At 43.1% G+C, this 22,863-nt stretch overlaps 1 protein-coding gene and 1 long non-coding RNA gene across 5 annotated transcripts; one reads left to right on the top strand and one right to left on the bottom strand.

Moving 5' to 3' along the window:
- On the bottom strand, window positions 9,709-15,119 carry LOC8054435 (metal transporter Nramp1). Its single transcript, XM_002459595.2, has 13 exons — window positions 14,548-15,119; window positions 13,695-13,773; window positions 13,575-13,615; window positions 13,405-13,483; window positions 13,219-13,323; window positions 12,781-12,890; window positions 12,203-12,384; window positions 11,865-11,934; window positions 11,573-11,746; window positions 11,375-11,479; window positions 10,889-11,020; window positions 10,608-10,703; window positions 9,709-10,510 (listed from the first exon to the last, which is right to left on the bottom strand). The coding sequence occupies exons 1-13, from the start codon at window positions 14,644-14,646 to the stop codon at window positions 10,205-10,207; spliced, it is 1,578 nt and encodes a 525-aa protein (XP_002459640.1). The 5' UTR covers window positions 14,647-15,119; the 3' UTR covers window positions 9,709-10,204.
- On the top strand, window positions 19,992-22,549 carry LOC110433040. 4 transcript variants are annotated; one of them, XR_002450419.1, is made up of 4 exons: window positions 19,992-20,490; window positions 20,589-20,639; window positions 21,456-22,146; window positions 22,230-22,549. It is a non-coding gene; the product is annotated as an uncharacterized LOC110433040 (long non-coding RNA). The 4 variants fall into 4 exon arrangements; XR_002450418.1 differs by having other exon boundaries at window positions 19,993-20,490; window positions 21,456-21,531; window positions 21,841-22,549; XR_002450417.1 differs by having other exon boundaries at window positions 19,994-20,490; window positions 21,456-21,531; window positions 21,852-22,549.

The following is a 22,863-nucleotide window of genomic DNA, read 5'->3' as shown; positions in this document are numbered from 1 at the left end:
TTGATTTGCGCCACCACATTCTTCTAGATATCCTTCTTCTCTTTCGGACATAAAATAACCTAGTTTTGCAGCAGCATCGCCATGCTATGTAGGACTATGGCCATGCCCCTCCACGATTTTCTCTGCAAACACATGTCATTTCTCAGCTTCCACAAACTCCAACAAGCAACTGAAGTGCACATATTCACAACACTGTTACGTTTATTACTTAACCAAAACTAACCTTATTATCTAGAGATCCACCTAACTAAATTCCCAAAAATCTTAGAAAGAACATATCAAAGTCGTTTAGCCACCACACATTCAAAGAATAAATGGTGTACAGTTTCTTGATCCTTACAAAAGAGACAAGTTGGATCTTCTACTTTTCTTTCTCTTATTGAGATTATCCCTAGTTAACAATCCATTTTTACTTAGCAACCATAAAAAGTACTGAACTCTGAGGAATCTTAATACTCTAGATAGAAGAGACTAGAACACAGGTTGAACACCCTTGAAATTAATGATCTTATAAAAAGATTGAACATTGTACACTCCATTAGAAGAAAACTGATAGATTAAGGAATCTTCTTCTTCACTAAAGGAAATTGCTGAGGCAAGCTGACAGACTCCATCCCACAAGCTAGCCACAGATTTATTTTTTCTCATTAACGAATTTGTAGAGATTCCAATACTGAGTAGCAAGACTAGAATTACCTACCCAATTATCTTCCCAAAACTGAATTCTTTTAACATTCCCAATTTCCCATTTATACCCCATTTTTGCTGCTTGAACAACCCACATGGAATCTCTAAAGAAAGGGGAAGCTCCAACAGATCTTGTTTGGAAAATATTGACATTGCTAGTATTGTATTTTAAATCTAAGACCTCTCACCAGAGTTTATCCTTATCTTGCTCATATTTCTTTAACCAAGAAGCAAGAAGACATATATTTAAATCTCTTAAATTAGGCAATTCCATACCTCCATACTCCTTACTAGCAAGATGATACTTGTGAGCTCCTTCTAAATCATTCCATAAGCAATTACTCATTTGGGTATTTAGGATCTTTATGGCCCACTTAGGAAACTTGATGAAAGATAGGAGATAGATAGGGATGCTAGCTAAGCAAGACTTAACTGACAGAGCTCTAGCAGCCAGAGACAAGAGTTTACCCCTCTAGCATGCAATTCTATGAATTAACTTATCAACTAAAGGTTGTAGCCCCTCTCAGACAATTTGTCATAATGCAGTGGAACACCCAAATACTTCAAAGGAAAGGACCCAACAGGACAATTAAACATATTAGCAATTTCCTTAGTATCCTCCACCTCTAGGTTCAAAGTAATGATCTCACTTTTGTGAAAGTTTACTCTCATCCCTGAAATCTGTTCAAACCACATTATGACATACTTCAAATTAGAAAGCTGAGAGAAGTCAGCACTAGCAAAGAGAATTGTGTCATCTGCATATTGCAGAGACAGGATGCCTCCTTCTCTGAAATCTTGCAAAACACCCTGAATAAGACCAATCCTAGCTGATTTATCTAACATTCCAGAGAAAGCATCCCCAACTAAGTTAAAAAGAAGGGGGCAAAGGATCCCCTTGGCTTAAGCCTTTGCTAGGTTTAAAATAGAGACTCTTCTCACCATTTACTAAAATGCCTCAGGAACCTCCAGTGACTAACTTCCTGATCCACTTAATCCAAATACTTGAAAAAACCCTAGATTCTACTATCTCAAACAAGAAATCCCAAAGTTTTTTCATAATCTAGCTTTAACACCACCCCCTTTTTCATGTGATTTATGTAAACTATGTACTAACTCATGAGCAACTACAACACTTTCTAATATGTACCTTCCCTTGATAAAAGCACTCTAATTAGCAGCCACTAATCTTTGAGCTACTTTTCCTAAGCTATTAGTTAAAAGCTTTGAGAACATCTTAAAACTGCAATTAAGCAAACTGATAGGTCTAAACTGTTTCATATTACAGGCATCACTAACCTTAGGAACTAATGTAACTAAAACAAAGTTCAGTCCATACACATCTAAATCCCCCTTGTAAAATCGTCAAACATAGCTAAAATATCTTTCTTAATGGTGCCCCAGAGTTTCTGGTAAAAGAGAATAGAGAGACCATCTGGTAAACTTCAATGACGGAATCTTATTTATTGAAATTTAAGACTTCAGAAAATATATGTCTGCATGTTGGAATAGGAGAAAAATTACTATGGCCTAAGCACAGGCCTCACCCAACGTACATTCTGTTGTTTCTCAACACCCTCTCTAGTCTCCAATGGCATGCGTGAGATTTCCACTTTATATCATGACACGTTCAAGCCCTAATTGTAAGTGCAATCAAGCCCGTTGTGGGTTTTGGTGTTGATGACCACCGAATTAGCTAGGGAACTAATGATCTTTAGTGAGATGACAAGCAGGGAATTAAGAAAGGAGGATGTTAAACAGTTTGATGGGTCCCCAATCCAAAAGGAAGAGTGTTGACGGTCCTTAATGCTCATATTTAACCATCAACTAATCATAGAAAATTATCCAAATGCAACCAACACCTAGACTTAGGGTTTTATCTGACAGAATTCCACAAGTTTTGGTGTTTGTCTATTTCTGCAGGGGGTTATCAGGAAATACGGAAGAAAGGCCCACACGTCGGGTTTACATAGAGATATTAACGTGCTGCGCAATTTTCTATCATCTAGAAGACTCCAGAAGCCACGGGAACAAAGCGGAAGCCGAGAGGACTCAGGGACAGGGCGTCCGCCCTACTCTCCTGGGCGCCCGCCCTCACATAGAGTCCAATCAGGACTCTCTTTTAGGATATTGCTCCACCGACCTAAAGGATCAAGGATAACCGTTCAATCAATGTCGGTTTCATCCAACGGCCCATATTCACTTGAAGGGACTATAAAACCAGACCCCCTGGCCCCTGGAGATCATACCTCTTCTACAGAATCAAAGTTAGGGTTTCAATTCTTCATCCAAGTAGAGAGGATCCCTCTAGTTCTTCTAGTTCTAGTTCTAGTTCCTCTAGTTCTAGTTCCTCTAGTTCTAGTTCTAGTTAGTTCTAGTTGTAATCTAGAAAATAGGGAGAGAGAAGAGGAGAGCGGAGGAGGAGCCAGATCTGTCGGATCTTCCTCAACATTATACTTTTCCAGCATCTGATTCGTTCTTCATCATTCTCTAGGTTCTTCAATTCATAATTCCTGAGTTCTCTAATTACTTTTATTTACATTCAAGTTATTTATTGGATTCCCGCTTGCATCAAGTGCTCTAGTCTTTATAACGCTAGAGTAGTAATTAATAGATTAGACGTGGTGTTTAGTCTTGCGATTACCTGGAATTGCACCCAATCCTGCGGATTGTTGTGGTAGCCTTAGGGTAGTGACAGCCCTAACGGTCGACGTATTCCACCTCGTTCGGATCGGTGTTTGTAGGACCGTAGTCAGACCTTCCTAGCCCCCTTCTCATCTCTTTCTGTGGTTAGTGCTCTGATGTCCCGATATAGATAATCTTGAAGTAATTCTTGATTCTTAGATCAACTAGAGAACTCTCAGGAAACTTCCTCTCTTCCCACCAAAAACAATTATATAGTTATCCTTGGGCGATCTTGGATCTTAATTAGTACACTCACGTTCTCTGTGGAAAATCGATACTCTGGAATACTCCCGGGTGAAAGCTACATCGGTATCCGTGCACTTGCGGATTTTTCTGTTTGCGTTTAAAATACCCAACAAAGAGGCTTTTCAAGAGGTTTCATGGTGTTTTACTTTTGTTCTTGTTTATTCCTTGAGTATAGAAAAAGTCGTACTATCAAGAGGGACTCCAGGTTTGTTGATCAAGTGTTGAACCAAATGCTTGAATCTTCTGACACATCCTCAACCCTTAGTCAAATCAGTTGTGTTCTCTCTGGTATATCCTAGTTGATCTGACTAGGGCGGCAGTGTCGCCCTTTGTCTAGCCGTTGGAAGACAGGGGTATAAATACCCTTCCTACTTGACCACAACGGTTATCTGAACCATTCACTTTGTCTTCCTTCGTCCCAACCGTTACAGAACACATGTGCTCACTTCTCTCTCTTCTCCATTGTTGCTCCTCAAGCTCTCAAGCAAATCCTTGATTTCCACCATCATTTCTTGAGAGAAAAGGCTGCAAACTACGATTAGAGAGCAGATCCACTGTTTCCCAAAGTCTAAGAGCATTTGGTTCATATTTGGTCGGCATCTCTAGAGTTTGTTACTCTTGAAGCTTGCTCCTAGCCGGCTAGGCGTCGCCCTAGAGCTTGCCAACCTGTGTGGCAGCCAAGGGAAGTCTGTAACCTCGACTTGAAGCTAAGAAATCACCCCTTCCTCAAGAGGTAACACTCTTGTTGAAGAACGAGGGAAGGACAAGCCTTTGTGACGAGTTGGTCCTTGTGTGGGCACCTCAACAACGTGGAGTAAGTGCAGCCTTGTGTGGCGACCGCTGAACCACGGGATAAATCATCATGCGCTATTTATGCTCTCTACTTACTTATGTTGTTGAGTTGTTCTAGGGTTTAAGCTCGATCTACCCTGTGATATATCTTCTGCAGGTTTTTGTGTTGGTTCTGGTGATTACTAACTTGCAGGGACTGGGAAATTTACCTGATCTAAGTTTCTCAAAGTTATTCTTGAATATTATCTTTAGCTCTCCGTGCAGAGGCCGGCAGTGCCGCCCTGGTAGGCCGGCAGTGCTGCCCTGTCCTGTGAAACTGATAAAAAGTGGAGTTTTTAGTTGACAGGCCTATTCATCCCCCTCTAGGCCATCCTAGACTACCAGAGATCCTACACTAACGTATGACACACTTGTTGTTCAACCACATCTGCGCTAACAAACAATGGTTGACACGGGACCTAGGGTGACACGGGCTAGATTTCAGTTTTGAGAGAGGTTAGAAGTTCGCCTAGTCTCACATGGACTATGTCGACGAAAGCTGGTCGGCAGTCTACCTTGGGGTATACCCACGGTAGTAGTTTATCGGTAGACGGTGCGCAAACTACGAACTCGATGGTGACGCAAGACTCGGACAAGCTTTTTATCCAGGTTCGGCCGCCGAGTTGGCGTAATACCTACGTCCTGCGTCTGGTTGTATTGATTTGTGTTGAGAGAATCGTATGTCCTAGGGGGGTCCCTTGCCCCTCCTTATATAGTCTGGAGGGCAGGGTTACAGATCTGGAAACTAATCCTAGTCGGTTACAATTGCCATGGATAATTCGATATCAATTCCTATTCTAACCGACTAGAATCCTGCTTGATCTCCACATCTTGTTTCCTTGCGCGAAACTCCAGGTTGTCGGATCAAGCCTTGAACTCGTCTCGTAATGGGCCAAGCCTCCTGGCCGAAGTCTAACCGTAAGGGTATAGGGGTTTATACCCCCACAGCTAGTCCCCGAGCACCATGTATTGTGATGTAACACGCCGTCTTGAGCTTCTTCGATCAGTGAGACTTGACGTCTTCAATAAGTGGGAAAGTCGCCCAAACAGTTGCAACGGTTCTTTGACCAACTCAAAAGACAGTTGATCAACATTAACATCGAAGAAGCGAGTTGTTCGAAGAATGCATGGTGCCCTAAATTAAAAAAGATTTCTTTCCTGGTGAAGTGTGCCCACTTTACTTTTTTGAAAGGTATAAACATCAAAAAAGCAAGCATATTCACCGCAAGGTGAAGTGTGCCCACTTAGTCCCCGAGCCTGGTAGTAGGTGACGTAGGCACGTGGTGCCAGGGTCAAAAGAAAAGTCCTCAAAGAAATTCTGAAACTGAGATGCATCGCCAGATGCATCGTACCGATGTAGTCCCCGAGTTTGCTGGAAGGCGAAGTATGAGCCTTGTAGCAAGGTCTAAAATGTTGAATTTACCAGTCCGTCTGCAATTGAATAGACTAATCGACCAGTCCCCGAGCATATAACGCTCGGTGGTCGGTACAGTCCCCGAATTCTCAAATTGGTGGGCTGGTCGACCAGTCCCCGAGCGTATAGTGCTCGGTGGTCGGTACAGTCCCCGAATTCTCAAATTGGTGGGCTGGTCGACCAGTCCCCGAGCGTATAGTGCTCGGTGGTCGGTACAGTCCCAAAACTCTCAAATTGGTGAGCTGGTCGAACAGTCCCCGAGCGTATAGTGCTCGGTGGTCGGCACAGTCCCCGAGCACGGCGTAGGGACCGGTGGACAAGTCCCCGAGCGTGGTTGGGAACGTAAACGTGCTCGGTGGTCGGCACAGTCTTCGAGCACAGCATAGAGAGTAGTCGACAAGTCCCCAAGCGTGGTTGGGAACGTAAACGTGCTCGGTGGTCGGAGCAGTCCCCGGGCACAGCGTAGGGAATAGTCGACGAGTCTCCGAGCGTAGCTTGTCGACTGGGCCAAACTCCTAAAAAATAAATATAAAGAATTGGTAGTACATGATGTATAAATAACCTTTAGATAGAAAATCAGTACTAAGATAAGTTTTAGATTTTTTGTTATAAAATTAGCACGAGTAGTTAATTCGTCCTAGAGCTTGTACCAGCTCTGGTCTAGCCAACAATCAGCATGAGGTGCGGAACCTAGACACGCGTGGAATTGCCAGCCTCGCCAGAGAGCTACTGCCGACCACCCGGAACGCAGAGGGCGGATCTCGTGCACGTGTAGGGAGGAGTCGGAGACAGTACCGGCTCTGGAAAGCTCGTGTAGGAGAAAAAACTAGTCGGCTAAAAAAGTTGTTTTGAAGAATAATAATATTAAAAATATTATGCCAAAAATAAATAAAATATTAGGAGTGCACTTATCTTTGGACGGAAGTTTGGTCGGTGACGACAAAATTGTCTGGCCCTCGAGCTTTTCGACCTGTCATGACGGTGGTCGCTGTTGTCGTAGCGTCGTTCTTCGCGGCGATTATTATTGCGACTGGTGGTCAGAGCAAGTAGGCCAAACAATTTGGTCGATGGCCCGAGCAGGTCGGTGTTGTCGATCTGCCTCCCTTTGTAGCAGGGAAGCGGGTGACGCGTTGTCGGCGTGGTCGGAGACGTTGCTGGAGTAGTCGGAGTCGTAGCCAGCGTGGTTGAAGCCGCCGCCGACGTCGATGAAGAAGTGGTTGGCGCAGATCGGATCTACACCTCCTCTGTGGTCATGGCGGTGAAGTTGTTGAAGCTGACGGTGAACGTGAAGTCGCCCGCCATGGCCGCGAAGTCGGGGATGATGGCCATCTTGTTCGTCGGGAGAGCTGTACGCACACCCCCTACCTGGCGCGCCACTGTCGACGAAAGCTGGTCGGCAGTCTACCTTGGGGTATACCCACGGTAGTAGTTTATCGGTAGACGGTGCGCAAACTACGAACTCGATGGTGACGCAAGACTCGGACAAGCTTTTTATCTAGGTTCGGCCGCCGAGTTGGCGTAATACCTACGTCCTGCGTCTGGTTGTATTGATTTGTGTTGAGAGAATCGTATGTCCTAGGGGGGTCCCTTGCCCCTCCTTATATAGTCTGGAGGGCAGGGTTACAGATCTGGAAACTAATCCTAGTCGGTTACAATTGCCATGGATAATTCGATATCAATTCCTATTCTAACCGACTAGAATCCTGCTTGATCTCCACATCTTGTTTCCTTGCGCGAAACTCCAGGTTGTCGGATCAAGCCTTGAACTCGTCTCGTAATGGGCCAAGCCTCCTGGCCGAAGTCTAGCCGTAAGGGTATAGGGGTTTATACCCCCACAGACTATGGACCAGTAGGGTAGAGTTTCGGGGGTTTTCTTAACTTGCATGAGAAGTCTCTATTGCATATTTGCATAATGCCCAGGGGCTGTCTTAATCCCCGCAAGTCAAGTTTTTTTGCACCAGAGTGGCACATGGTCAGAAGTTTAAGGGTATCCAATTTTTGTAAGGAGGTGAGTATCTAGATTTTGAGCCTATATATACATGGCTAGGGCGAATTAGGCAGCTCATTGTGATGCATACAGATGGTTAACTTCTTTCTTGTTTGTGCATCGTTCTAAGCATAGCAAAATTTTGATCATTAGTAATATTACCTTCATTTAATATTATGTCACTTGGACTTTTCTAGGTACATAATTTTGTTATGTATCTAGACATATATCTAGACATATAGCAAAATTGTGTACTTAGGGCCTGCTTGGTTCCCTGCATCCGCCTAAGCCAGGCTGGGAGGATGTAGGGACAAGCCGTTTGATTGCCTGCTCGCCTGGTTGAGCCAGACTCTGCGCATGCACGAGGCACCCCACAACCAAGTTCTGTGGGAATGAGCAAATCAGCGTTCCTTCCAGGTCTGGCTTGCTAGATCAATGTTTTCTGATCACCAGATTAATCATGATTAATCATGACTTAGCACTCGATTAGGGCTTCCGATTCGATCAGAGCGATCAGAAACCTAATTGTCCATTAATTAGTCGCAACTAATCGTCTGATTAGAGCTAAATTGGTTGTGACTACTTTTGGCCTAGGCTATATTTATTTACTCTAGGCCCATTAGGGTTTCTCTTATATACCTCACCCCCACTCTCTTTCCTTAGTCCTCACTCCCAACTTCAGCCGTGAGCTGTTGAGCTCGTTACTCGTGCATCTGCTAAGCTGCTGAGATGCACAAGTCTGCAGCGTGCATCTCACTCCCTCCTTACTCCCTTTGAGTTCCAATCCAAACAGCATGCTTGCTTGCTGCTTCCTCCTCCCCCATTCCTGTTGCCTGCTTCCTCCTCCCTCTTCTGTTGCAAGGTCGCCTACTCTCTTCTCCACCTGGAGGCTGCAGGGCCAAGGGAGCACGAAGATGGTATATATACCATACATATATGATATATAGTTCTGCTATATGCTAGATGATTATATGGACGATTAGACCGATTAGAGGTCGATTAATCATCCTGATCGACGATTAATCGTCATGATCACTGATTAATCATCCTGATCGCCCTGATCGATACTAGACTGGTTAGAAATGATAAGCCGACGATCAGTACTAGAATGGTTAGAAACCATAAGCTGAAAACATTGCGTTGGATGCAGCTGCTTTCTCGCCTACAGTTTGGAACGGAAGGTGTAGTTCGCAACATATATACAAACTAAGATAGCATCGTAGTCATGCTAGATTAATTAAAGATTGTTTTTTTAGGGGGTGTTTAGTTCCCCCTAGAATTCAAAATGCAAAATGACAACTACTTTGGAGTGATGAAATGCAAAATGCCAAAATTTTTAGGATTATGTTTAGTTCCATCTAAAATGCAGAATTTATTGTTGTCATGAAGCCTCTTGAGGCTCATTTTGGGGTTTTTTTTGGCCTCTTGAAGCCAAAATCCAAAATGGAAAATAACTACCTTTTTGCCAAAAAAATTTACATGGTATTTAGTTCCATTTTGCAAAATGATAGACCAAAACCCAAATTTTTTTGAAAAAAAATGGGGACTAAACACCCCCTTAATAAACATGGTTCTGAAGATAGTGATCGAACTCCATGTTGCTCCTCGCCAGTCATCTTCACACACACTCCTACAGTTTCTAAGTGTCAATCCTAGTTGTACTACTATTCCTTCTAATCGTTATAAATATAGTGCAAACAACGTGTAAAGTGTGTTCAATACTTCAGTTTTAATGTATGTAACATTGTTACCAACCATTGTGTACAGTGACTTCTGAAACGGTGAAATAGAGGGTCGTGATATGAAAAAATTGGCGGTACGTGTAAGAATGCTTCTTGTTTTCCTTTGTTCCCCCAAATGAACAACAAAAGCTTTGTCGCAAGTTTTATTAGAAGGATAAAGAAAAAAGGCACAAGTTCCTGCTCTGTTTTTTGGAATGGAACCAGGCCAAGAAAACCACATGACTAGTATATACAACCACCAAACAAGTCCAGTACTAAGACCTACCCACTAAAACTAAACACAACTTCTTATCTAGGAGGCAACCACAGAAACAACTCGGTTGCAGAACACTGATCTAAACCACTGAGGAAACTACTCCTAGCACAATCTAGAGACCAACCACTACTAGGTAAGCACCAACTTGCTCAACAAACTATTATGCCTAAACTACAGACAAAAAAGCGTGAAAACAGATTGCATCACACAGTCCAATCAGTACTAGGTAAGCATCTTCTCTACTATTAATACAATGATACACAGTTCTCCTGCGTATTCGAGAAAAAAAAAAAGTACTAGGTAAGCACCAACTTGCTCCTGTGATAGAGTCCACCTCCACCTTGAACAGTGTCAAGCTAGATGCCATTGTAGGATACATACTCCTTTTCCTCGTTATTGCTATCATCGGCAACCTTTGATTTGTCGGTCTCAATGGCCTGCAGCTCACCGCAAGGCACGAACTTGATGGTCTCCTTCCTTAGCGTGAGGTAGATCACAGCACAGATGTAGAGCAGCATAAGAGGGAACACGATGATGCCAATGAGAATGTTAGCATAAATTGGCAGTGAGTTGTGGAGGATCCAGCCAACAAATTTTGAGCAGAGGAAGTAGATGTTTATCCCAATGATAACAGAACCGAGAATCCACGAGAATCCAATAATCTGCTTGTGATCAATATATGCGTAAGAAGTTAAGGAAGGAAACTAATTTGTGCTTTCAAACAGAGAAACTATAGTTGCAACTGACTTTCGTACTTACATATATGGAGTTCTTATGTTGGCCCATCGTGTTGCTACTACTGCTGAACTTGAGAAGTGGGATGAGAGCAAATGGTAGCTCAAAAGACAGTATCATCTGCGCCAAATTTATACAGCAAGTCAACCAAACCCATCAGAAAAAGAGTTTTCTTTATACAATCAGAAGTTTAAGTCAATGGACTTGTTATCAATTCATACAATTAAACTACTACTAAGTTGTATTTACAGATTCTGTAAATGGTGCTTATGTAGACAGACAGATGATGGAAGAAACAATTGTACCGATGCAATGATGATGAGACGGCCAGCACCACTGGACCCACCGATGATGGCAACGATTAAGCTTGGTACAATGGCAATGCTGCGGGTCATCAGGTTCCTCAGCCACTGTTTCATCTTGATGTCCAAGAAACCCTGAGCAAAGAGCCAAAGACATGCAGAACATGCATGATTAATTGTCAGTTTAACGATGACAGCTGAAACAAGGCTAATCAGTTAATCGAGGTGAAGAATGATCAGTTTGATTGCTGGTTAGGACAAATACAGATCCTCTATGCATCTTCAACTGTTATGTTTTCCAAGCATATATTAATAAAAACAAATATGTGCAGATGACGAATTTAATACTATTTTTTTGAAGGAAGAATTTGCTAATACTATTCTCACAAGATAAATTTGAATATTGCATGGATTAAAATTACTGTCGAACTTGTAGTAGTTTCATGGCAAACATTCTGTGCTGACATATATTCGCACCAGAAGTGGTACCTGCATGATGTATTGCCCAGCGTAAGTACCAGTGATGGAAGAGCTTATCCCACAAGCCAAGAGTGCCACACCATACACAACTGCGCTGTTGTTGCCTAGCACATTCTGAAATGAAAAATAAGCAATCAATTAAAACTATCTGGTAGTCAACAGAGCCCAAAAGCTAGTGAGTAGTGACCAGTCAGTAATCAGTAATACCCTGAGGAGGAAGGACGAGGAGTCCAAGGTGATATCACTGCATTTTGCAGAGTCAACTGATGAGAGGTTGCTCGAGTTACAGACAGTTCCAGAGACAGAGATGATACATATGTTGATCAGAAGTGCCACGAACATTGCTACACCACTTTCAAGAAGGAAGAACCTGCAAGCATCCTGAAATACAAACAAGCGAACAGATATGTCTGATTGATTGTATTTCTTAACTCTGGAATGCCAGAATGTAAGCTGAACTGTTTCTGAATTCTGAATCTGTTTGATTATATCTATTCACCTTGATTCCTCTTACTGACGAGGGAGTGTTCCTTGACAGTACCAGGGCAGAGTGCAAGAATAGATTGTGCCTGTAATTAATTTAAGAAAATGATTATTTATACTGAAAAGGAGCTACACTATTTGACAAAATACCTAGACTATAAATTAGTGATATGATAAGAACTACAATCATAGAGGAATGGAGTTCTAGAACATAAACTGAAGACCGTGTGTAGCTACAAAAAGAATTCAAGCTGCTTCTACCCAAAACAAGATCTCCTAGAAAGTAAAAGAAAGAAAGATACACCGCATATACACAGATGAACACACAAATATTTTCAATGCTAGATTTCTTACGGCATGACAAGAGCTCCAAGAAGGGCTATAGTGTCTCCAGTAGCGCCCGACCCACTCAGGCTGGGGACGAATAGCCCGTAAATGACCTCTTTTGCAGGAGGCTTCACTATGCTCATCTCTATGAAGAAGCATGCTGCCATAACGAACACCAATAGTCCAACCAAAAGTTCCAGCTTCCTAACCTAGGTAAATGTACAAAACAGGCTACATGTCAGGCTATATGCATACAAAAATTCTTATATAAATGGTGAATATTAGTACTAGACAGAGTTAATGTTGGAAGTAGTTTATGATGAGTTTGGTTTCAGGAGTGAGATGGTACATCATCTGACTCCTAATTTTCTTGTATGGTCTGAGGAATTGAATGCGTTGATCCATCACTACTTCATTCCTCATATGCACTTCTAGTGTAAACATGAAGGGCAGAGTCCCCCACAGAAAATTCTCATGATGGATCATTTCATCTATGCCAACTCCTCAAACCAAACACCATTAGTGAATCCTTCTGTACATGGGTGTTTGTAAGAACATCAGTAAAAACATTTTTGATATGCATAGTCTGGCAATAAAATGATTACCCCATATTTTTGCATTCCAAGGAGGAGAAGTGTGCTTGAGCCAGTGATGAGAACCCCCACCCACAAAGGTATGTGGAACAAGAGGTTGAAAGCAAAAGCTGTCCCTATAACTGAAAAAAAGATAACATTCGTAAGAAGCAAATGGTCAAATGAACATGAAAATCAATTGTGTTGTCTATACTGACAAAAAATTGTCCATTAATTTGCATTCCTTATTAGTTTTACAGGAATGGACAGTGGACCAATTGAATTGAAAATTAGCAAGAATAAATCTGTCATTTTAGCTTTGGCATTATGAATTAAGTGTAGAATAACACTGAATCCTCTATTATTGTATCCATCTATGTTCAGTAATATTATACACGATCATCAGAAAATCGAACATAGCATACAGTTGAACAATATTTTTTTATGCAAGATTATCAAGATGATCTTAACCTTCTGGGATATCTGCAGCAATCACAGCTAACTCTGCCAGCAGCCATAGGCAGATTCTCACCCATGCTGGATATTCCGTCTTGCATAGTTCGGCAAGATGCCGCCCTAAGTGAGTGAACAGCCATCAGTTCCAATTGACATAAGAGTGTACTCATACGCATGACATACTAGCTTTCTATAAAATACCTGTCACTACTCCGAGATTAGCAGATAGTGACTGAATAATTAGTGCAAAGATGAGGCCAATCAAGGTCACCCAGAGGAGCTGTAGATGAGCAAATTAAAAATAAATGACAAAAAGGAGAAAAGTAGTTAGTTTTGGCTTGCATTATGCAGGAATGTTGTTTGCTATGTACCTCATATCTGTGATCTGCACCAGCTTGCAAATCTGTTCCCACTGTTCAAATTTGACAAGCATCAATAGTGTGCGATATGTAGAGAGAAAAGAGATAGAGAAAGAATGGTGCGGCGCATACAGTTTCCTGGATCAAGGTAGGCCAAACAGACCATAAAGCCTGGCCCAACGTGGTACAAGAACCTTTTCCATGCTGGGCCCTGTGTTACACAGCAACATGGAATTAGCATGTATACTTATTGACCGCTAATCAAAAGCTTGAGGCAACCTAAAAGACAAAGGGTAGTACATTTTTTATCTAACCCACAGGAGAGCAATGTATCATTTCAGTAGTAGTAGAAGAAAAGAAGAACAGAACAGAACAAACACACGCACACAAGCAACAAAAAATTCTGTAAGACTTTTGAGGTCTCTGTTGTCTTACGAAGACCATGTAACCAGTGCAGAAAGATTACAATTCAGAATTATTATATTTAGTTTGCAACACAAGGAAGTGAGTCGCTGTCACACCAAAAAGCCAAGAACTTTGACTGACACTGGAACAGTAATAAAAAAGAAAAGGCCCAAAAGATAAGTGAGCAATCAGTACAATCTGAAAAGACAACCTGGACAATCAGACGAAAACAAAGTTCCAGTTTAAGTTGAGGATGGACGAAAGCGTAATGGGCTAATGGCAAGACGTCCACCTCCACAGTACGTAAATGACACAGACGGAAACCAAAATTAATTACTTGCACAAAGCATAACAAGAACAGATTAGAAAAAAACCCTGCAATCGAAATCCAGACACTATGTGCATTGCTCGTAGGTATTTCCACAAACACACGGGGCGCACGTGAAAAGGTCCCAGTTTTGCTGAACGCTGGCCAGCCACGGCACTAGGCAATGTGTGTGCGGATTGAAAAACTACCAGTGATGCTGGTACGAACGAACGTATGAGTGCACTGAACCTGACGGACTGACGCGTCCTTTACCTTAGGCGGCGCAGCGGGGACCTCGCTCCCTACGGCCGGTCCGGCGAGCGCCTCGATGTCGACCACCACTCCCGCAGGCACGTGCGCGCCGGCGTCCATCGATTGATCACCTCACGGCAGGCCGGGGCAGGGAACGAAGAAGAACACGGCAATGGAGCAGCTAGCCTCTCGTACGACGACGACGATCGGAGCGTGTCCGGCAGGGCCGGGGGTGATCGTGTGTCTGTCGCTGACTCCGACGCTGAGAGATCGATGTCGTGGTCATCCATCTCCACCCCTGCAGAATTTCTCCAACTAAATAGCCAAAGTTGCCGCGGCCGCGCCCGACGGTGGCGGCGAGGGAGTGCATGGAGCTGCAGCGCGCGCGCGCCGTCGTGTGACCCCCGAGGCGGGAGCGCGCGCTGCACGCGCTGCAGATGGTGACGTGGACAGGCATGGTCGCGGCGGGGAGTACACGCAGTCGGGGACAGGTCCCCCCTCGTGCGAGCTCGGTGCTCGGCTCGTCAGGGCACACGCACGCACGCGGATCGTCGCCGTTTGCGCTCCGCCGATGGATGCGGCGGCACCCGGCAGGGGCGGAGCCCAGTGAAGGAGAAACTGGGCTGCCGCTCCCCCTCGCCTTGGCCCAGATAATTTTTCAAGGCCTGTTAACTTACGTGAAAAATCTATAACTAAGGCCATGTTTAGTTTCCATGGAACGAAAAATATAAAATGCTAGTGACTTTTTAGAATGATGAAATGCAAAATGTTAAAATTTTTAGGGTTATATTTAGTTCCATCCTAAATGCAGAATTTATTGCTCTCATTATGGCCTTTTGAGGCTTTTTTGCCCTCTTAAGGCCAAAATCCAAAATGGAGAATGACAATCATTTTGCTAAAAAATTTGTATGGTGGTTAGTTCTCTTATGCAAAATGATGGATCAAAACCTAGAAATTTTTAGGATAAAAAGGGGAACTAAAGACCCCCTAAGTTATACTTGATCCAATGACTATAATTTTTTTTATTACAGTTTAAGCATACAATAGCTAGTCTGCCATAAAAATTTCACCACAATTGGATTATAGAAACTGCAGCTATGAATTATTCTATTTAATTACAAAAAAGCAGAGATTTAAAAATATATCAAAAACTTTATACTAAAGCATGTCATATTATATGTTCACTCTACTCATGTGGATTCCAACAAAATTGAATTTTGATTTTATGTTTTTCTATAATTCACTATAATTTTTCAAAGATTTAGCCAAAATAAATAAAAAAGAAAAATACAAGACCGTCTTTAAAACTGCTTATAACAAGACCATAGAGGTATAAGATGAATGGTTTTAAAAGTTGAGGGATATGCTTTACCTGGTTTTAGAATTCAGGGAGGAAAAATGAACTTTTACAAAAATTAAGGGAGGTAATATAGACTTTTTATTTAAGTTTTCGAGCCCTCCTTCGTGGACTTAAAACACCGCCTACCAGGGCAAGGTGCTGAAGAGCCCACTCATAGCACATGCGCGCGCGCACACACCCCATTTGCTTCATGCTCCAACCTAGAGTTTATCCACCCCCATGCGCGCACTAGCCCACACCACCAGCCCAATTCATAGATAATAATGCACCCCCCCCCCCCCCTCCATAAAAAAAAATCATTTGCTGCACGTTAGAGCAGAACTGTCATCAATCAATCAACAAAAATGAAAAGTATATACATCAGAGATAGATATAGGTAGTCCAATAATAATGTATCAAATATGGCAAACATCAAGGGTCTCAACAGTTAGAGATAAAATAGCTACAGTATACCATAAATAAAGCATGAAAAAAAACATGGCGGTGCTTGGTTTTGAGGTACAATACACATGATCAAATTCAAGAGACTAAACTTGTGATAAATGGGCTACAAAGCTGGATTGTTGAGATGATGGGCTTCAATTTGAGGGCTTATGGGTGTTAATTGGCAACCAAATTTGACACACCTTCTTATAATTTCAGCTTGATATTAGTATGCTTATGCAATTTATTTGGCTGGATTAGTTGAATTTAAGTTTAATTCGGTTTAGTTATTATCAAATTTGGTACATAAAAGCTCTTATGTTTTAGTAATACCTACTAATGGTCGGTTAGTCTAGTGAGAAATTAATGACTAAAACATGTATATATTGGGCTTATGCTTGAGTTTGTAGTTAACAAAAGAAGCCGGTTGAGGATTTTCCCCTTCTCCCAAGTGGTTGTTATTGCTTTTGTACAGGGGCATTGTACTTTGGTTGCCCTTTGATAGGGTGGTTCGTTGGCGCCTGGCTTCGTTGTCATCATGCAAGGTCATGTTCGTTCCTGCCGCCATGGTCGTGAGCATCTCCAAGAGCTTTTATAAAATCTACTCTTTTACATTATTATTTAGAGAGCCATTTGAGTAAAATTTATTTTCTACTATCTTTATCATCGCTCTCCATCTAGTGACTAGCGAGAAATCCAGAATAATATAGGATATCTATTTTTGAATATCCAGTTAAACAGGCAGCTGGATGGTGATTTTTCACCAATATCTCTATTCCTGAAAAAAAAATATTCCAGTAAATTAGGAAAGATGGCTGTTTTTTTTCCATGTTAATAGCAGCTAACCTGTCGCTTTTTTTAGAAAAAGTTAGCTCTGGTACGGCATGGATTTGGCTCGCACAATCACCTGTGCGCTACTGAGGCCAGTAGAGTTGACTAGGACTAGGTGGCCTTTGTTTGGCTAGAGCATGAGATATATAATGTTAGCAGCCTGTATTATGTTGGACTGCAAAGTGATTAGTTTGTGATGAAACAATTTTATCAGAGACCAACCACATTCTCTAGTCTTGTCAACGTTGCCGTCGAACTCACCATGCCGCTCGGATCTTTTTTTTTTTGAAAGATCCGGCATTACCGGCTTTGATTCATTAATAAGATAGGGAGCAATAACATCCAAATACATGCGCGAGCTGCGCCCCTCACGTTGCCGAGGCCACGCAAGGCTTAGTTACATAATGGATTACTCACTAACTACATGATCAACCCTAAGAGCTTTACAGCCTGCCCAGCTCCAATGTTGTGCCGTGTCCTTTATCATTGTGATCGTAACTTGGACTGTCTTGCGCACCCCTCTGAAGATCACTTCATTTCTGCAATTCCAGATATTCCAGAGGGTCAAGATTAGTAGGGACTGCCCCTTCTTGTCTCCTGCTGTGAACGCCTGGCTGTATTGGTCTTCCAAGTCATCTTCCTCTGTCCAACTGCTCGGTTCCAGACTGCTACACCCACTCCACACGGCGATACCGTGCCAGACTTCCAGCGAGAAGGGGCATTCGAAAAATAAGTGATGGGCCGTCTCCAAGTTCCGCTCACACAAAGCACAAAAATAGTTGTTTGTCCATCTGCGCAATTGCAATCTTGCAGCAGTCCATAGTCTATTTTGTAGGAGCAGCCAGATGAAGTATTTGCATTTTGGCGTCGCCCATACTCTCCATATCAAGGCTGGGTGATTTGAAACAATGTTACCAGCAAACTGCACTGCATATGCTGACTTAGCTGTGTATTCTCCTGAGCTTTCTAGGGTCCAGACAATGGAGTCCTCCTCAGTTTCCTCTGGATTAAAGTTTGCCGCCTCAATTGACTGCCAGAGTTTGAAGAACTCACTTAATAGGTCATGGTTGAGGTTGTATGCTATGTCTCGAACCCAATTCTCATTTGTCAGGGCCTCCCTCACTATCTGTTTTTGCGCCTACTGTGCCTGTACAGGTTTGGATAGAGTTTAGCCGGCGGCCGGCCTTCTAGCCAACTGGATTGCCAGAAGGATGCCTTAACACCATTACGGACCGTGACCACAGTTGCTGCCTGGAATAGCGCATGTCCACCTTATCAACTGGCATTTCAGTACCATTCCCCGGACGTTCCGGGTTTGCCCATTGGAACCAGAGCCATCTGATTCGCAGAGCTCTGCTAAATCTCTCCAGATCAATTATGCCCAGTCCACCAAAGTCGATCGGTTTAGCCACAGTCGTCCAAGCTACTTTGCATTTCCCTCCTGTGAGTTCCTTGTCTCCAGCCCATAGAAAACGCCTTCTGATCTTGTCAATGTCCTCTTTCAGTTGCCTTGGTACCTTCATCGAAGCCATCAGGTATGTGGGAATGGAGCTCAGCACAGAGCTAACTAGTTCGCGCCTGCCTGCAGGGTTCAGTAAGCGCCCTTGCCAGCCTGCAAGCTTGGTCCTGGACTTGTCCACCGTCCCTTGTACATGCACCATTTTGAGGCGTCCAAGTGTGAGTGGTAGTCCCAAGTAGGTTATCGGGAAACTGACCCTCTTTCCCACAAAGCTCTCCAGGATTTGGTCCAGGTTTGTACCAGCACATCTAATTGGCGCCACACTACATTTCTCCAGGTTCAACTTGAGGCCGGTTGCTGAGCCGAATTGTTCAAGGATTCCAAATAAAGCTTGAACTTCCTCCTTTACAGGGTTTATGAAAATGACTGCATCATCTGCATATAGGGACAGCCACAGCTTGGCATGTCTCCCTCTCAGCGGAGATAGGAGGCCATTCAGTTCCAGGATATTTTGCAAAGTGTCAATGGCAAGGATGAATAAGTAGGGTGAGAGCGGATCACCTTGCCGGAGGCCTCGTGCATGGTTCAGACGTCTCCCCTCAGCACCATTGAGTAGAACTGTCGAGTGTCTTGCTGCCCTCTTGCTTAAGAGAACGTCGTCAAGGCACCCATTGGAAATGTGATATGTTTATCCGATCAAAAAAAAAGAGTATTTCCACTATATAGAAATAGACACAACTGTTGTTATTTCTTTTTCAGACAAAAGGACCATTCTTTGCTTTTGTTGTTACTTAGTTTTGGTACAATAAATAGGTGACACAAGTTTATGAACAAAGTACACAAAAGACTTACTTATATGAGAATGACGCGATGTAAAGTTTAAAGAAAATATCAGGGTCTACATATTATGCCACATCATGTGGAAATGTTTGGAAAGAAAGGAACCGATGGATTTTTCGATGAGAAAGCCTCTCATTAAGTGATGTTGCAGCACGCACTATACCACAACCCAAACTAGTGTCCGACCAAGGGTCGCTAAAGATATGGAAATAGCGTTGGACGGTTGGTCGGTATAGCTTAGCGGCTTACGGTCCGACGCTATATTTTGTTTTGGCGTCCGAAGGTTGGACGCTAGTTTTATTTAGGTTCACCGTTGGACGGTCGGACGCTATTTCTTATGAACTGGGTCCGCCGGTCGGTCGCCATATTGGATTGGTCTTGCGCGCCCAACTTCCTTTGATTTCCCACTACAAGAAATCCTTTAATCTATGACGAATTTCTTGTGACGAATTCACAAAACATCACTAAGTGAGACATTGCTGGGATTCACAATGTTGGATATCCAGCCCATGGCCCGTAACAACTCACATATTTAATGGAGTCCAAAACCCTATCCTGATCCTAGTTGCTTCCTCTCCACAGCCGCACCTTTGCCTCCTCTTCCTAAGCCACCCGCCCGCCGCCTCGTCTCCATTTGCTCGGTCCGTGCGGCGGCCACGAACAAGCTCACTGCACCGACCTCAGCCCTGGCCGACTTCATGGCACCGCTGGTGTCCTCCTCATCTCGACTGCTGCCCTCCACCCTATCTCAAGGCTCAATGTTGAGATGCACAACATGGAGGGGGCCAAGGGTGGCGCCCCAGCCAGCCCTCGAAGGGATGGGGCCAGCGTGCGGCTTGTGGAGGAGGCCGATGGTGGCCCAATGCCCCCCAGCTCCTCTTTCCTCTCCTCTGTTGTCGTGTGCCTGCACCGGAACCCTAGGTGAGGAGAAGCGCAGCTGGATCTGAGTGGGACTACAACCTTTGGGGATACCTCTGTTGACGGTGATGACTCTTATCCAATTTGGCTCTAGCTGGCCCTAGCATCTCTCCTCTTGGGCAGCGGCTCCTAGGTGAGCAGCACTTCTTTCTGCTTCTGTTGCAATCGATTTTGTTTTTTTTTTGTCAGATTTGAGCACCACTGCTTAGGGCTGGGTTGGATTTGTTGCAGGAGGCACCATAAGTGGGGGAATCGAAAAGGCATGTTGGTGCTGGCTCTTAGGTGCCTACTATTTATTATTTATCCATCTTGCTCTTTTGTTTTTTAATAAGAGTTGAGATTACATGAGACAGAAGATTTCAGTATAGAAATTTTATATGAAAATGATACTAAGTAATTTGGGCCTTGTTTACTTCCAAAATTTTTTGCAAAATAGGAATAGTAGCACTTTCGTTTGTATTTGACAAATATTGTTCATTTATGGACTAACTAGGCTCAAAAGATTCGTCTCGTCAATTCCGACCAAACTGTGCAATTAGTTTTTATTTTCATCTATATTTAATACTCCATGCATACGTCTAAAGATTCGATGTGACAGGGAATCTGAAAAATTTTGCAAAATTTTTAGGGAACTAAACAAGGCCTTGGTTAGAGCATGTGTGTTTTATATTATAAAAGGTGGTCAGTAATTGTTCATGGCTCTTAGATGTAGGTACTTAGTGTACTAGAGTGATAAACATAGGCTATCTGTGAAAACAACTATATGCTTCATGTCTGCATGCCATATGTTTGATTTTATATATTTCCCAATCAATATGCTTACATCGAGTGAACTGAATGTCTGAAAGAGAGGAGATTACTGCTCCTAGAAGCAAGAATAACCATTCTAGTTTCGTTTAATCCCTGATGTCTAATTATCGAGATAGCTAACATGGTCGTGTATTAATATTCTGCATGAGAATTCAGGCATTCAGTTAATAAATCCTTTAAATTACAAACTTTGCAATGAGTGAGTCATGAGTTGATAAATCCATGCATGAAACTACATCATGCCATCAGAACCCATGTCTTGAAGAAAAATAACTTTCGTATTGGCAGGTAGTAAAAAGCTGGATGGCATATATCTCTGTTGATGGCTAACAATGAACCAGCACCTACTACTAGCTACTCTCAGGTCATCACTTCATGTTTTCATTGCCACTACATTGTATATTATGTTTGAGTTGAAGGCTATAATTTTCTGCAACAACCATTGTAAAAACTTTAGGAATGGAATGGTCCATATAAAATGTGATTTTATTGCAACCAAGGTCTGCATTTTGCATAATTGATCTATACAATTTCAGCATAGAATTCGCGCCTACAAATTTGGAGGACGAAAACGTCATGGCGCTCTTCTCTGTCTTAACTGGCGCCTAAATTTTTAGAGGCCCACTTGTCAGATGAAAAAACTAAAACCTAGCCACTCCAATCTAATTTCCAGCATCCTCGCAGACTCTAGAAACCGGTTCGTGACCCTCCCATCCGTCCTCGCATCCTCGAGCTCGCAGCGCCGTCCCGTCGCCCCCTGCAGGCCGGCGTCTCCCAGGCACTCCGCCCAGGCCAGCGTCTCCCCGGAGCCCCGCCCAGGCCGCGCGTCTTCCCGGCGCGTTGCCCAGGCCGGCGTCTCCCCGGCATGACGCCCAAGCCGGCAGCCCTTCCGCTCGCCAACCTGTACAACTACTGCCCAGGCCGGTGCAAAAGAGAGAAGAGATGGAGCTCAAGTTTATTCTTTTTCAACTCCAAATCTGTACAACTATTGCTCATGAATTTAGAACTTTGTAAGAGTTGGATCTCTAGTTTTCATTGATGGATGTAATCTTTTATTTGCAGGTGGGAGGTAATAGCTTGAGGTGGCCATGCAGGAAGCAGTTGGCTGGAAGTGTGCATGACTAGTGCATTATTTTGCACATCCTAACTAGAGATGAATGCTTTTGTTAAGACTTAAATTATGAATCATTTTGTAATGAGTGCAAGCAAACCATGAGACGTGAGCTGTGCAACTAGTTCAAGCATCTATGCGCTATGCATATATCTTGATGGCCAAACCGTACGTATGCCATGTAACTTATTTGTGCAAGTTGTGGAAAATAACACAAGACAAATGTTTATGGATATAATATAATTGTGAGCTATGATGAACTTCATTGTCATGATTGTGTATTGTCCAAAATGGAATTGGTGATTTTATGGCTCATTGATTGTATGTTTGATTGTATGATTAGTACTAATCTTGAGGTTAATGAATAACTGTGCTGTTATTTTCTATTATGGATAGCGTCTGACTAATGGTCGCTATAAGTTTCTAAAAGGCGGTTGGTCGCTATATCTTCAACGTACTGTCCAACGGTCTGTCGCTATAAGTATGGTCGGACGCTAAAACTTATAGCGACGCCACTTATGGGGACCGGCCAAGTTGGTCGGTATATGTTTATAGCGACCGTTCGTAGGTCGCTATACCGACTTA

The sequence above is a fragment of the Sorghum bicolor genome, chromosome 2 (assembly GCF_000003195.3).
Source record: "Sorghum bicolor cultivar BTx623 chromosome 2, Sorghum_bicolor_NCBIv3, whole genome shotgun sequence".
Classification (NCBI taxonomy): Eukaryota; Viridiplantae; Streptophyta; class Magnoliopsida; order Poales; family Poaceae; genus Sorghum; species Sorghum bicolor.
This window is presented reverse-complemented; position numbering and strand designations above follow the sequence as displayed.

Excerpts from the sequence above, each read along its gene's own strand:
- LOC8054435 (XM_002459595.2), bottom strand. The coding sequence starts at position 14,646 with ATGGACGCCGGCGCGCACGTGCCTGCGGGAGTGGTGGTCGACATCGAG. Across the intron at positions 12,891-13,218 it reads TGCTGCAGATATCCCAGAAG|TTATAGGGACAGCTTTTGCT; the intron begins GTTAAGATCATC and ends TCTTTTTTTCAG. Across the intron at positions 11,480-11,572 it reads CCTCGTCCTTCCTCCTCAGG|AATGTGCTAGGCAACAACAG; the intron begins GTATTACTGATT and ends TTTTCATTTCAG.